The sequence below is a fragment of the Heptranchias perlo genome, chromosome 5, assembly GCF_035084215.1.
Source record: "Heptranchias perlo isolate sHepPer1 chromosome 5, sHepPer1.hap1, whole genome shotgun sequence".
NCBI classification, from domain to species: domain Eukaryota; kingdom Metazoa; phylum Chordata; class Chondrichthyes; order Hexanchiformes; family Hexanchidae; genus Heptranchias; species Heptranchias perlo.
The window spans coordinates 133,354,056-133,370,909 of record NC_090329.1 but is presented as its reverse complement, the minus strand read 5'-3'; the positions used below and the strand labels follow the sequence as shown (position 1 = coordinate 133,370,909).

At 45.6% G+C, this 16,854-nt stretch overlaps 1 protein-coding gene across 1 annotated transcript in view; it reads left to right on the top strand.

The window, feature by feature from the left end:
- Positions 1–16,854, top strand: part of LOC137322210 (dynein axonemal heavy chain 8-like) — a 1,468,904-nt gene that overhangs the window by 1,341,387 nt on the left and 110,663 nt on the right. The window contains exons 78-80 of the mRNA XM_067985326.1: positions 2,561–2,666; positions 3,284–3,536; positions 5,351–5,541. Coding sequence (XP_067841427.1) covers positions 2,561–2,666; positions 3,284–3,536; positions 5,351–5,541 — 550 coding nt within the window. The remainder of the gene's footprint in view (positions 1–2,560; positions 2,667–3,283; positions 3,537–5,350; positions 5,542–16,854) is intronic.

Genomic DNA, 16,854 nt, shown 5'->3' with positions numbered 1-16,854 from the left:
TGATGGTGGGATGGAACTTGTTGATGTTATCGAGTAGTCTCTTTAGTGATTCTTCGCGGTGGGTCCACCCTAACCACGTCAAAGAGGCCATCCCCTATGGACAGGCCCTGCGAATACACAGGGTCTGCTCAGACGAGGAGGAACGGGATGGACACCTACAGACTCTGAAAGACGCCCTGGTAAGAACGGGATATGACGCTCGACTCATCGATCGACAGTTCCGACGGGCCACAGCGAAAAATCGCATAGACCTCCTCAGAAGACTAACACGGGACGCAACCAACAGAGTACCCTTCGTCGTCCAGTACTTCCCCGGAGCGGAGAAACTACGCCATGTTCTCCGCAGCCTTCAACATGTCATCAATGACGACGAACACCTCGCTATGGCCATCCCCACACCTCCACTACTCGCCTTTAAACAGCCACCCAACCTCAAACAGACTATCGTTCGCAGCAAATTACCCAGCTTTCAGGAGAACAGCGTCCACGACACCACACAACCCTGCCACGGTAACCTCTGCAAGACATGCCAGATCATCGACACAGATACCACCATCACACGATAGGACACCACCCACCAGGTGCATGGTTCATACTCCTGTGACTCGGCCAACGTTGTCTACCTCATACGCTGCAGGAAAGGATGCCCCGGAGCATGGTACATTGGCGAGACCATGCAGACACTGCGACAACGGATGAACGGACACTGCGCAACAATCGCCAGACAGGAGGGTTCCCTCCCAGTCGGGGAACACTTCAGCAGTCAGGGACATTCGGCCACCGATCTTCGGGTAAGCGTTCTCCAAGGCGGCCTTCGAGACACACGACAACGCAAAATCGTTGAGCAGAAATTGATAGCCAAGTTCCGCACCCATGAGGACGGCCTCAACCGGGATCTTGGGTTCATGTCACGCTACACGTTACCCCACCAGCGAACAAAAGCTATCTGTTTTTAATATAATGGGTCATTTGCTGGCTTTCTCTGCCTTCCGGATGTTTCTGCCTCTCTCTCTCTCTCTCTCTCTCTCTGTTTTTTGTCCTGTTTGTTTTTTTGTTGAATGTGTATTCGGGGGTTCTGTCGGTGACACCTCTCTGTCTGAACACGGTGATTGCCTTGGCAACGGGCAGTTGCAGGGGCAGTCTGTAAACACCATGTATTGTTCTATGATGTATAAATGCGTAGGCTTCAAGGAGCTCCTGACAATTACCTGAGGAAGGAGGAAGCCTCCGAAAGCTTGTAGATTCCAAATAAAAATCGTTGGACTATAACTTGGTGTTGTAAAATTGTTTACAACTGTTAAATTAAGGCTGACCTTAAAGCAATGGATTTAATACAATGCATTCTTCTGCTTTTTACTCACTTTCATCCAATTCTTCTTCAGATGTTGACTCTTCCTGATGCTGTACCTCCTCCCACTGCAATCCTCTCTGTATTGCCATGATGTACAACATGCTGCACATTACAATAATGTGACAGATTTATGTGGTGCATTATTGTAGGGAGCTCCAGACCTATCCAAGCATCTGAACCTTTGCTTCAAAAGCACAATGTGCTCACTAATGTTCTTGTTAGTCCTATGGTTGCAATTGTATCCGAGCTGTACAGGTTGTGTGGAAGGATGTCATCAGCCATGGTGTGCAGTGAGTAGCCCTTGCTCTCATGCAACCATCCTCCTACGCTGCCTGCAAGGGTGAAATAGTGGGGAGATGGATGTGTATCACAGGATGAAGGCATCATGGCAATTGCTTTGAAACTGGCACAAACTTGCATGATTCGTCTGTGGTGATCTCAAACCAGCTAGGCATTAATTGAATGAATGCCCTTCCTGTTGATGAAAGCTGCTGCCTTGTCTTCTGGTGCCTTGATGGCTACATGAGTGCTACATTCAATTATTCCCTGGACACGAGGGAAGCCAACCAGTGCTGCAAATCCCAGAGCTCTCTCATTTTGAGTGTTGGCATCCATGGGAAAAATTATGGCTGGCCCTGACAAATAGTGATTGGTGACCTGCTTGATGCTGCTGTACACTGCAGATTGGGAGATGCAGGTGTAGCAGCCTGGAAGGAACCTGAGGCAAAAAATGTAAAGGCGGTGGTAACCTTGCAGCCACTGGCAAAGCATGGCCCCCTGGGTCAGCAAGCTGTAGGTCCTGTTGCAGGAGGCTGCATAGATCAGCGACAGCCTGCCTGGTGAAGCACAGCCTCTTGATGCACTGATTCTCAGTCATATCCAGGAAAGTGACTCAACCTATAGACCCTGGGTGCTATATTTTCCCTCAGATTCCAAAACAAGCAAACCTCATGTAAATATTCCCGTACGTACACAGGGTAGCTGCTTGTTCCCAAATCCCAGGAGAAATGGTTAATGGGCAGAGTTTCCAAGGCACAGGATTGGTGGCTAAATTGTCCAAGGATACTCTTTCACTGAAATCCTTTCCCCTTTTGCTACCAGCTTACATTTGCTCCGACATTGTTACCTGAAGTAAGATTTTCCTTTACTTTTCCCCTCACTGATTTAGAACAATTATTTCTAACTATCTTAAGCCTCTGATAATTGCAGGAGCTGGAAGCAGAGCGCGTGCAACTGATAGAGGAAGTCACCACCAACAAACGCAAAATGAAGGAGTTGGAGAATAACCTGCTATTCAAGCTCAGCACCACCAAAGGTACATACTTCACTGGTTAACCATTTCACATATTCATCGTTTACACTGTCACTGTCCCTGCAGCTGATATTTGAAGAGTCCAGAGCTAGGGGGCATAGTTGCAGGATAAGGGGCCGGCCATTTAAGACTGAGATGAGGAGGAATTTCTTCACTCAGAGGGTTGTGAATCTTTGGAAGTCTCTACCCCAGAGGGCTGTGGATGTTCAGTCGTTGAGTATATTCAAGACTGAAAGTGATAGATTTTTGGATTCTAAGGGAATCAAGAGGTATGGGGATCGGGCAGGAAAGCGGAGTTGAGGTCGAAGATCAGCCATGATCTATTTGAATGGTGGAGCAGACTCGAGGGGCCTACTCCTGCTCCTATTTCTTATGATCTTATTTCACACCAGCCAGATAAAAAGTCATTAATTTGGCTAAAGTATTACCTCAAGATCTATACCAGCCTAACTCTGGCAAAGGGAAGGCACCTTGATACCTTCAAAGAATATACTGACAAAAACTTTCACCCTTGTCCTGAAGACTACATCAAACTGATTGAGTTCTGTAAATCTTTTGAGAAGTTGGGATTACAATGGTGAGAAATGAGGTCTTGATCAGCTCAATGGGCTTTTCTTCAGGTTCACTGGTGGATGATGAGTCTCTGATTGGAGTCCTGCGGATAACAAAGACGACAGCAACTGAAGTGAGTGAGAAGCTGCATGTGGCAGCGGAAACCGAGGTAAAGATTAACACTGCACAGGAAGAATACCGGCCAGCAGCCACTCGTGGTAGCATCCTGTACTTCCTCATCACAGAAATGAGTATGGTCAACATGATGTACCAGACCTCACTTGCACAATTCCTGAAAATATTTGACCTCTCCATAGCCAGGTATGCTTCTCAACAGTGTTAGATGAAATATTGACAGTTACTTCACATAGAGTAATGGGGTACATCACAAAGCAAAGGTTTACAGATGGAAACCTACACAAGTAATAGACTTGTTAGCAAAATGGAACCCCATGGGATTAAAGGGGCAGTGCCTGCGTGAATCTGAAATTGGCTATGGGACAGAAAGCAGAGAATAGTGGTGAACATTTTTTTTTCAGACTGGAGGGAAGTTTGCAGCGGTGTCCCCCAGGGGTCAGTGTTAGAACCTCTGCTCTTTTTTGATATATATTAATGACCTGGACTTGGGTACACAGGGCATATTTTCAAAGTTTGCAGATGACACGAAACTGAGATGCAGTAAACAGTAAGGAGGATAGTAACAGACTTCAGGAAGACATAGCTTGGTGAAATAGGCAGACACATCGCAGATTAAATTTAATGCAGAGAAGTGTGAAGTTATTCATTGAAGTCTATCACTATCTTCCTCACTGTTCACTACCCTTCCAAGTTTTGTGTCATCTGTAAATTTGGAAATTGTGCCCTATACTCCCAAGTCCAAGTCATTAATATATATCAAAAAATGCTGCGGTTCTAGTACCGACCCCTGGGGAACACCACCTCCCTCCAGTCCGAAAAACAACCGTTTACAACTACTCTGTTTCCTAGTATTTAGCCAATTTTGTATCCATGCTGCCTATTCGGCATAGAGTACAAAAGCAAGAAGGTTATGATGAACTTTTGTAATACATAGGTTCGGCCACAACTGGAGTATTGTGTCCAGTTCTGGGCACCGCACTTTAGGAAGGATGCAAAGGCCTTGGAGAGGGTGCAGAAGACATTTACTAGAATGATTCCAGGGATGAGGGACTTCAGTTACGTGGATAGACTGGAGAAGGTGGAGTAGTTCACCTTATAGCAGAGAAGGTTGAGAGGAAATTTGATAGAAGTGTTTAAAATCATGAAGGGTCTGTACAGAGTAGATAGAGAGAAACTGTTCCCAATGGCGGAGGGGTCAAGAACCAGAGGACATAGATTTAAGATGATTGGCAAGAGAACCAAAGGCGACATGAGAAAAAACTTTTTTACACAGTGAGTGGTTGTGATCTGGAATGCACTGCCTGAAGTGGGTGTTGGAGGCAGAGTCAGTCGTGGCTTTCAAAAGGGAATTGGATAAGTAGTTGAAGGGAAAAAATGTGCAGAGCTACAGCGATGGGGCAGGGGAAGTGGGACTAGCTGGATTGCTCTTGCAGAGAGTCGGCACGTAATTGATGGGCCAAATGACCTTCTTCCGTGCCGTAACCATTCTATTATTCTATTCTATGATAAATACTTGAAGGGGAAAAATTTGCAGGTCGAAGGGGAAAGCGCAGGAGAATGGGACTAATTGGATAGGCCTTTCAAACAGCAGGCATGATGGGGCAAATGGCCTCTTTCAGTGCTGTATGATTCTATGAAATGATGCCACATCTGTGAGGGTGTGAGGCTGGCATCATGAATGAACATAAAAAAAACTGGAAATCTGAAATAAAAATTGAAATACTGGAAATGCACAGTTTAGCTGTCAGCAGGTTAGAGCTTGCAGAACAGAGGGGAGGAGGATACCTTGTCGCTTGAGTTATCAGATCAGCATACTCCTGAGATTTTAGTCAAATTTTCGAGTCAGTGCTACACCATTGGTGTAAATAAATGGAAGGTTTCAACCTCAGCTTTCTATTAATCTTCTGTTAGTGAAGAAATACATATGTTACATTTTAAATAAAACTATTCCTGAGTTTTGTCCATTACACTAGTTTTCTGATTTTTTTTCCGTGTAGATCTAAGAAGTCTCCTGTTGCTTCAAAGAGAATCAGGAACATTATTGACTACCTGACCTATGAAGTGTTCAAGTATTCAGTACGTGGTCTTTATGAAACTCACAAGTTCCTTTTCACTTTACTGCTGCCTCTGAAGATTAACCTTGAGCGCGGATACATCAAGTACAGTGAATTTCAGACCCTGATAAAAGGTACCACACTTCAGAAGGATCTCAGCTAGAAATAGAGAATTAAATCATAAGTCTATTACTCTATTCCATGTGTTTGAAATAGACGTACAGATTGCAGAACTTGTTTGAGCTGAAAAATTCCTGGTGGCCCAATCCGTTGCTGGAAATCCAACAAATCAGAAATTCTGGTCACCACAGTGACCCAACACTGGTCTTGTCGCAAATCTCCACTAATTTGTAAACTGTTGGGTGGGCAGTCAGTGTAAGTCCTGCCTGCCATTGCTCAGTGTCGCCATGGGTGGCGTAAAAAACATTTGGTAGGATTTAAAGGCCTGCAGCAACTTAAAGGGGTCACCAGCAGCAAGAGGGATTAGGAGACATAGGGGCTAGGGTAGACGGCAAACAGAGAGCCATGAACCAATGTGCGGCACACATTGATGTTTCACCCTCAGAGATGTGCAGAGAAAGGATTATGTATTTGGGATAGGTGGCAGAAGGCCATTTTACTCCATGCTTTGAGCCATGCTGAAGGAGATGGTGGTGGTTGTGAATGCCACTTCTCTGATTCCAATAACAGCCCCACAATGCAGAAAGACATTTAATGACCAAATGAGGGCAGTGAAAGTAAGAGAAGAGCTTCACATGTGCCATGATTGCAGTATCAAATCCTTTGTGCCACTATATCATTCCTTGCCCTCGCAGTGCTTAGCTGCTGCCCTACTAGATTGTCAAGTAATCCATTGGTTAGTGGTCCTATCCCTGTTCCACATGCCACCCAAAAATAGACCTTCTGTATCAGTTTGCCATATCTACTGACCCTGCCAAGCCCCACCTCACATGTCCTTGCTTCTTTCCAACTGATATCATCCCCTTCTGTTTTCTGCCGGCTGACAGCATGCGTTATTAACTGGACGTGTGCCACTCACAGCCATTTCACATCATGTGATTCTTCTTACAGAGAAGATTGCCTATAATGTGAGGGAGATGCACAACAGGGGGTGACCCTGACATTCGAATAATACCCTCATATAAGGAAGAGGTGCTGAAGCTCCTGGCGAGACACATAGCCCACGTGATCCATGCCCGCTGTCAGTTCCTGGTAACAACCTACTACTTTACTCTATCTCTTGCATCACCACCTCAACCATTCTGTCATTCACCCTCTTGCTCCCAAAGAGATTCACGTGGGAGGAAACAGACAGTTCAGATGGGGACTTTGCACTGGGTAAATTACACAGCACAAAGCATCCAGAGGAGGCAGCAGTGGACATAGAGCCTGACAGTGCTGGGTGGAAGCTCAGGAGTTCTCAACCCTTGGCTCAGAAGTGTAGGACTCTGATCTCAGGGGTGTGCTTGAAAAGAAGGATGTTGGTTGAGCATTGCATATGTGGAAGCACCGCTCAGCCTCTTGCAGATTGTAGGGCAGATGGCAAGAGGCATAGTGGAGTTCTCTGACACCACCACCAGGGAAGGCTTTTCATCTATGAAATGCACCCTGGAGCAAGTGTCAGCTCCAAGCTGCATCGGTTCCCCCGCTATGGAGACCTCAAGACCTCCAACATGCTTTGACTGTGGGCTTTCAGGTCTTGGGGGACTAATTGGATAAACTGATGGTGTCCAGCTTCCAAGATCTTAACGACAGCAACTCTTACCTAACCAGCCTGGAAAACAAGCCATCAAACTTCAAATAAAATAATTTATCAGATAATTGTTTTTTGGTGTGTTGGTTGAGGAAGGAATGTTGACCAGGACATTGGAGAACTCTTTGCTCTTTTTCAAAAACTAGTTATGGGATCTTTTACATCCACCTGAACAGACAGATAGGTCTTGGTTTAACACCACATCCAAAAGACAGTACCTCCAACATTGCAACATTTTCTCAGCACTGCACCCAAGTGGCAGCTTAGATTATGTGCTCATGGCCTACAGAGAGGGTGAGTCCCCTACCTACTAATAGAAGAGTGTAACCACTGAGCCAGGCTGACAGTGCCACACGCTACTATGGGATAAGTTCCAGTAAGCCATTGATTTGCATCTCTGCCAATTAGATGCACCACATTTCTGAAGAGCCAGGTATCTCCTGTTTCACACTATCAGCACACGCTCCTGCACCAATGGATGCTGCCCATAAAGTGAGAAACCTCCACTTGCTATTGATATTGCCTAACCTAACTCAGCTTTCCTACTGTGGATTGGGAATATAGAGGTCTTCTTCTATGCACTTCAGTTTGGATGAATCCGAACCAACTTGACTCAGTACCACTCTTGTAAGAACATAAGAAATAGGAGCAGGAGTAGACCATATGGCCCCTTGAGCCTGCTCCGCCATTCACTAAGATCATGGCTGATCATTGACCTCAACTCCACTTTCCCGCTTGACCCCATAATCCCTTGATAACCTTAGAGTCCAATAATCTATCTATCTCAGCCTTGGATATACTCAACAATGCAGCATCCACGGACCTCTGGGGTAGAGAATTCTAAAGATTCACAACACTCTGAATGAAGAAATTCCTGCTCATCTCAGTCCTAAATGGCCGACCCCTTATCTTGAAACTATGTCCCCTAGTTCTAGACTCTCCAGCCAGGGGAAATAGCCTCTCGGCATCTACCCTGTCAAGCCCTCTCAGAATCTTATGTTTCAATGAGATTACCTCTCATTCTTCTAAACTCCAGAGTATAGGCCTATTCTACTCAATCTCTCCTCGTAGAACAATCCTTTCATCCCAGGAGTCAATCGAGTGAACCATTGTTGCACCACCTTGAAGGTAAGTATATCCTTCCTTAGATAAGGAGACCAAAACTGTACTCAGTACTCCAGATGTGTTCTCACCGAATTCCTGTACAATTGCAGCAAGATTTCCTTACTCTTGTACTCCAACCCCTTTACAATAAAGGCCAACATACCATTTGCCTTCCTAATTGCTTGCTGTACCTGCATGCTAACTTTTTGCGCTTCCTGTACAAGGACGCCAAAATCTCTCTGAACACCAACATTTAATAGTTTCTCAACATTTAAAAAATATTTTGTTTTTCTATTCTTCCTGCCAAAGTGAATAACCTCACATTTCTCCACATTATACTCCATCTGCCATCTTCTTGCCCACTCACTTAACCTGTCTATATCCCTTTGCAGACTCTTTTTGTCCTCCTCACAGCTTACTTTCCCACCGAGCTTTGTATTGTCAGCAAACTTGGATAAATTGCAAGAGGATTTGAGTACAGGAGCAAGGATGTCTTACTGCAGTTATACAGGGCCTTGGTGAGACCACACCTGAAGTATTGTGTGCAGTTTTGGTCTCCTTACCTAAGAAAGGATATACTTGTCATAGAGGGAGTGCAGCGAAGGTTCACCAGACTGATTCCTGGGATGGCAGGACTGTCGTATGAGGAGAGACTGGGTCAACTCGGCCTATGTTCACTCGAGTTTCGAAGAATGAGAGGGGTCTCATTGAAACATATAATTCTGACAGGGCTAGACAGACTGGATGCAGCGAGGATGTTTTCCCTAGCTGGGGGGTCCAGAACAAGGGGTCACAATCTCAGGATACGGGGTAGGACATGTAGGACTGAGATGAGGAGAAATTTCTTCACTCAGTGGGTGGCGAACCTGTGGAATTCTCTACCACAGAAGGCTGTGAAGGCCAAGTCATTGAATATATTTAAGCAGAAGCGAGATAGATTTCTAGACAGAAAAGGCATCAAGGGGTATGGGGAGAGAGCGGGAATATGGTATTGAGATAGAGGATCAGCCCTGATCATAACTTGAATGGTGGAGCAGGCTCGAAGGGTCGAATAGCCTACTCCTGCTCCTATTTTCTATGTTTCTATGTTTCTATTACACTCGGTCTCTTCATCTAAGTTATTAATATAGATTGTAAATAGCTGAGGCCCAAGCACTGATCCTTGCGGTACTCCACTAGTTACAGCCTGCCAATCTGAAAATGACTCATTTATTCCCACTCTCTGTTTTCTGTCTTTTAACCAATACTCTATCCATGCTAATATATTACTCCCAACCTCATGAGCCCTTATCTTGTGTAACAACCTTTCGTGTTCGAATGCCTTTTCAAAATCCAAACATACTACATCCACTGGTTCCCCTTTATCTATCTTGCCAGTTACATCCTCAAAAAAACTCCAATAGATTTGTCAAACACGATTTCCCTTTCATAAAACCATGTTGACTCTGCCTAATCATAATATGATTTTCTCAGTGCCCTGTTACCACCTCCTTAACAATGGATTCCAGCATTTTCCCGACGACTGATGTCAGGCTAACTGGCCTGTATTTCCCTGTTTTCTCTCTCCCTCCTTTCTTGAATAGCGAGGTTACATTTTCTACCTTTCAATCCGCTGGGACCATTCTAGAATCTAGGGAATTTTGGAAGATCACAGCCAATGCATCCACCGTCTCTGCAGCCACCTCTTTTAGAATCTTAGGATGTAGGCCATCAGGTCCAGGAATAAATGAGTCATTTTCAGGTTGGCAGGCTGTAACTAGTTGGGTGCCACAAGGATCAGCTTGTCAGCTTTTAGACCCATTAATTTCTCCAGTACTTTTCTTTACTAATATTAATTACTTTAAGTTCCTCACTCTCATTGGCCCCTTGATTCTCCACTATTTCTGGGTATGTTTTTTGTGTCCTCTACTGTGAAGACTGATATAAAATATTTGTTTAACATCTCCTGCCATTTCTTTATTCCCCATTAGAATTTCTCTTGTCTCAGCCTCTAAGGGACCAATGTTTACTTTCACTACTCTCTTCCTTTTTATATACTTGTAAAAGCTTTTACAATCTTTTTATATTTTTTGCTAGTTTACTCTCATATTTTATTTTCTCCCTCTATATCAATTTTTTGGTCTCCTTTGCTGGTTTCTAAAACTCTCCCAATCTTCAGGCTTACTACTCTTCTTCTTGGCAACATTATAAGCCTCTTCTATGAATCTAATACCTTCCTTAACTTCTTTAGTTAGCCACAGATGGATCATTTTTCCCCTGGTGTTTTTATTCCTCAATTATGAAATATTCCTTTAAGAATGATGAAATAGTCCTTTAAATGTTTGCCATTGCTTATCTGCCGTCTTATATCTTTTAATCTAATTTCCCAATCTACCTTTGCCAACTCGCCCCTCATAATTGGCCTTGAGTTTAAGACTCTAGTTTCGGACTTAAGTACACCGTTCTCGAACTCAATGTGAAATTCTATCATACTATGATCACTCTACCCCAGAGGATCCCTTACTGTGAGATTACTAAATAACCCTGTCTCATTACACAAGACAAGATCAAAAATAGCCTGTTCCCTGGTTGGTTCCACAACGTATTGTTCCAGGAAGCTGTCTTGAATGGATTCCATGAACTCATTCTTTTTTTTATATATTCATTCTGTGGATGTGGGTGTCGCTGGCAAGGCTGGCATTTCTTGCCCATCCCTCGTTGTCCTGAGAAGGTGGTGGTGGTGGGGCCTTCTTCTTGAACCGCTGTGGTCTGTGAATGGATTGATACAACTGAAGGGTTTGCTAGGCCACTTCAGAGGAGTTAAGAGTCAACCACATTGGTGTGGGACTGGAGTCATATATAGAAAAAAAAATAGGAGCAAGAGTAGGCCATTCGGCCCTTCAGGCCTGCTCCGCCATTCAAAATGATCATGGCTGATCGTCTAACTCAGTACCCTGTTCACGCTTTTTCCCCATATCCCTTGATCCCTTTAGCATTAAGAAATATATCTATCGCCTTCTTGAATACATCTAATGACTTGGCCACCACTGCCTTCTGTGGTAGAGAATTCCACAGGTTCACCACCCTCTGAGTGAAGAAATTTCTCCTCAACTCGGTTCTAAATGGCAGACCCCGTATCCTGAGACTGTGACCCCTGGTTCTGGACTCCCCAGCCATCGGGAACATCCTCCCTGCATCTAGTCTGTCTAGTCCTGTTAGAATTTTATATGTTTCGATGAGATCACCTCACATTCTTCTAAACTCTAGTGAATATAGGCCTAGTCAACCCAATCTCTCCTCATACGTCAGTCCTGCCATCCCAGGAATCAGTCTGGTAAACCTTTGTTGCACTCCCTCCATGGCAAGGACATCCTTTCTCAGATAAGGAGACCAAAACTGCAAACAGTACTCCAGATGTGGTCTCACCAAGGCCCTGTATACCTGCAGTAAGACATCCCTGTTCCTGTACTCAAATCCTCTTGCAACGAAAGCCAACATACCATTCGCCTTCCTAACTGCTTGCTGCACCTGAATGCTCGCTTTCAGCGACTGGTGTACAAGGACACCCAGGTCTCATTGCACCTCCCCTTTTCCCAATCTATCACCATTCAGATAATAATCTGCCTTTCTGTTTTTACAACCAAAGTTGATAGCCTCACATTTATCCACATTATACTGCATCTGCCATGTTCTTGCCCTCTCACCCAACTTGTCTAAATCACATTGGAGCCTCTTTGCATCCTCCTCACAGCTCACATTCCACCCCAGCTTTGTGTCGTCTGCAAACTTGGAAATGTTACATTTAGTTCCCTCATCCAAATCATTGATATATATTGTGAATGGCTGGGGTCCAAGCACTGATCTCTGCGGTACCCCACTAGTCACTGCCTGCCACCTGGAAAAAGACCCGTTTATTCCTACTCTCTGTTTCCTGTCTGTCAATCAATTCTCAATCCATGCCTGTATATTCCCCCCAATCTCATGTGCTTTAATTTTGCACACTAACCTCTTGTGTGGGACCTTATCAAAAGCCTTCTGAAAATCCAAGTACACCACATCCACTGGTTCTCCCCCATCTATTCTACTAGTTACGTCCTCAAAAAACTCCAGTAGATTTGTTAAGCATGATTTCCCTTTCATAAACCCATGCTGACTTTGTCCAATCCCGTTAATGCAGTCCAAGTGTTCTGTTATCAAATCTTTTATAATAGACTCTAGCATTTTCCCCACTACTGATGTTAGACTAACTGGTCTGTAATTTCCTGTTTTTTCTCTCCCTCCTTTTTTAAATAGTGGGGTTACATTTGCCACCCTCCAATCTGTACGAACTGTTCCAGAGTCTATCGAATTTTGGAAGATGATCACCAACGCATCCACTATTTCCAGGGCCACTTCCTTTAGTACTCTGGGATGTAGATTATCAGGCCCTGGGGATTTGTCAGCCTTTAGCCCCATTAATTTCCCGAGCACTATTTTTTACTAATACTGGTTTCCTTCAGTTCCTCCCTCTCACTAGACCCTTGGTTCCCTAACATTTCTGGCAGGTCATTTGTGTCCTCCTTTGTGAAGACAGAACCAAAGTATGTGTTTAATTATTCTGCCATTTCTTTGTTCCCCATTATAATTTCCCCCATTTCTGACTGTAAGGGACCTACATTTGTCTTCACTAATCTTTTTCTCTTGACGTATTTATAGAAGCTTTTACAGTCAGTTTTTATGTTCCCTGCTAGATTACTCTCATACTCTATTTTTTCCCTCCTAATCGATCTCTTTGCCCTCCTTTGCTGAATTCTGAATTGTTCCCAATCCTCAGGCTTGCCGCTTTTTCTGGCAATTTTATATGTCTCCTCTTTGGATCTAATACTATCCCTAATTTCTTTTGTAAGCCACGGTTGAGCCACCTTTCCTGTTTTATTTTTGTGCCAGAAAGGAATGAATAATTGTTGTAATTCCTGCACACGTTTTTTAAATATTACCCATTGCCTATCCACCGTCATCCCTTTTAGTAAAGTTCCCCAATCTATCATAGCCAACTCGCACCTCATACTTTCGTAATTTCCTTTATTTAGATTCAGGACCCTAGTTTTGGATTCAACTACTTCACTCTCCATCTTAATGAGGAATTCTGTCATGTTATGGTCGCTCTTCCCTAAGGGACCCCGCACAACAAGATTGTTAATTCATCCTTTCTCATTGCACAATACCCAGTCTAGGATCACCTGTTCTCTAGTTGGTTCCTCAACGTATTGTTCTGGAGAACCATCACATGCACACTCCAGGAATTCCTCCCACAGTATTATTGCTAATTTGGTGTGACCAATCTATATGTAGATTAAAGTCACCCATGATTATAGCTGTACCCTTCTTGCATGCGTCTCTAATTTCCCATTTAATGCCCTCAACTACATCTCCACTATTGTTTGGGGGCCTATAGACAACCCCCACCAACGTTTTCTGCCCCTTGGTGTTTCTTAGCTCCACCCATACAGATTCCACATCGTGATTTTCCAAGTCAATATCCTTCCTCACTATTGCATTGATTTCCTCCTTTACTAACAACGCTACCCCACCGCCTTTCCCTTTTTGCCTGTCCTTCCGAAATATTTATTACCCCTGGATGTTCAGTTCCCATCCTTGGTCACCCTACAGCCATGTATCCCCAATCGCAACTATATCATAACCGTTAATATCTACCTGCGCTGTTAATTCATCTACCTTATTGCAAATGCTCCACGCATTTAGACACATTGGGCCCGATTTTACCAGGGGTGCGGGTTCTCGGCGGGTAGGCCAGCGGGCGCATTTTCAACGCGCCCGGTGAAATTAGTGGGTTGCCCGCGCGATCATAGCAGGCAACACACTAATTGGAACCACTTACCTGCTCCTCCGGGTTCCCCGACGCTGATCTGCACGTCGGGCGGGCTGCGCATGCGCAGTAAGATCTGTCAGCTGGAGGCGCTCTATTTAAAGGGGCAGTCCTCCACTGACAGATGCTGCCACAAGCAGCAAAAATTACAGCATGGAGCAGCCCAGGAGGAAGGCTGCTCCCAGTTTAATGATGCCTCACCCCAGGTATCATTAGATGGGGTCAGGAGGAGGGGGAGGACAGAGATCTTCCCCCCGGCGGGCGGGAGCAAGCGGCCTGCCTCTGCCACCAAGAAGGCCTGGCTCGAGGTGGCAGAGGGGGTCACCTGCACCACCAACATATCGCCCACCTGCATACAGTGCAGGAGGCGCTCCAATGACCTCAGTAGGTCAGCCACAGTGAGAACACGTAGTCTTTCCCCTACACTCCGTCTGCCACAACACTGCCCCCACCCCACATCTCCTTCGGCACTGCCAACACTACTCTGTCACATGACCCCTCATACCCACTCAAACCTCATCCTCATCTTACCTGCACCTACTCACCTCGCGAGTACTCACCCCGCCACTACCACGCAACCCAATCCTCATACAATCTCATGGCTCTATCCCATACTCACCCTCTCGTGCCAGCCTCACTCAACCTGCCACTACCTGTGCTGCAGCCACAGGGCATGCATCACATATGTGCAGTAGGCAGCGTAAGGCAAACGTGTCGTGAGCATGAAGGGGATTCACAAGGGTGTTTGAGGGTTCGTCATGGTTCTTACTTCTATTGAATTAAAGAACAACTCACATCACACATTATATTGGCACCACTACTGCCATGTCTTCGCGAATCCTGTCCGGTTTGTGCAATAATGCCCGCTCCTGGGTATCCCTATGAGGACCCACCACTGATGCCACCCAGTGTGTCACTGCAGAGTGGGTGTAGGTGTATTTGCAGGGCTCTCCTGCGCAGACGACTGAGAGACATCGGGGATGCCCCCGGTTGCAGCCTGGAAGGCTGTGGAGCAGAAGTTCGGGAGGGCAGTGGTGACTTTGACAGCGACAGGTAGGAAGATGGTGCACGGGCCAGCCGGGAGCAGCTCGGCATGAAAGAGGCTGCAGATGTCCACGGCTACATGTCGACTGACTCTGAGCCTCCATGTGCACTGCTGCTCAGAGAGGTCCAGGAGGCTGAGCCTCGGTCTGTGGAACGTGTGGCGAGGGTAGTGCCCTCTGCGACGCATCTCTCTCTGCGGTCGCCCTCCTTCCTGCTGTACAGGTGGATGTGTCACAGCACTGTGTTGTGGAGCTCCACGTGTCAGAGGTGGACGGCGTGGATGGTGAGGCTGGTGAGGCTGGTGATGCTGTTTGCCCTCCGAGGAGGTCATGACTGCAGCTACGGCAGCCCACATCCGCAAGATGTACATCTGAGGGGGTCCGCAAGGTAGGTACATGTCTCCGGACCCCGGGGTAAGTGTGCAGGTTGGTGACCTCGACCATCAGGAGGAGGGTGGTGGAGGCCAAACTTTGTGCCAAGTGACAGAGTGGCCTCCTGCGATGAGTGAGGGTCTCCCCCCCCCCCCCCCCAACCTGTCAAATGGACCTTTGCAGCTGCCACAGGCTGACGGCTGCAACACGTCCATTTCAACTGGGAGTGTTTCCCCCAGTGTGTGAAACAGTCCCATGTTTATCCAAAATCACACACAGTCCCTTAATCAGGTCAGTTAATGACCTGAACAAGCAAAGTAAATACACTCAAGTGGCATCCCGCTGGCTTTAATTGCCTGCGGAATTCCCACCAGCGGGGGCTGCGCACGCACCCCTGCACGTCAGCGGGGAACCCGGAAGTGGGCGGGATCGAGGCGCGATCCGGTCCCGCACCTGGATTTCGGGATTTTCGGGGCCCCCCCGCCGAGAACGCACCCGGTAGTGGGTGCTAAAATCGGGCCCAATGACTTTAGACTTGTCTTTTTAAGATTGCTGGTCATCTTAGTTTTATTTTGCACTATTGCCCTATTTGTTTTTTGCCCTTGTTTTCTTTGCCTTCCACTATTGCTTCTTCCCTTTCCAGGCCCAGACGGCAGGTTTCCTTGCCTAATGAACCAGTTGGGTTTTTCTGACAATCTACCAGCTTCATGGTTACTTTTACTGATCCCAGATTTTTTTGTTTCCTGATTTTTTTTTAAACTGCCATGTTGGGATTTGAACTTTTGTTCTACTGGATTATTAGGCCAGATCTCTGGATTACTAGTCCAGTAACTTAACCACAACGCCACTGCACCCCATACTCCAAACTACTTTTGCCAATTTGATTTGTCCAGTCTATATGAAGATTAAAGTCCCCTATGAGTACTGCATTGTCTATACGTTCGAGGGTTCAATCTCTACACCAAAACTTGAGCACATAATGTAGGCTGACATTGCAGTGTAGTGGTTGGGAAATACTACATTGTTGAATCCGTTGTACTGTCAGGGTGCTGTTCTTCAGATGAGATGTTGAACTAAGGCCCTGTTGACGTGTTCAGAAAGAAATTAACGATCCGATGGCACCATTTAAAGAAGAACAAGGAGTTTTCCTGGTTTACATTTGTCCCTCAAAAATACTACCAAAAACGGATTATCTGCTCTTTTGAGGGATCTTGCAAAGTAAAAATGGCTGCCATGTTTGCCTCCATAACAACAATCACTGCATTTCTGACCTTCAGAATGTTTTACAGGCATTCAGCAAAAGATATCTCCTTCAAAAAAGAATTGCAGA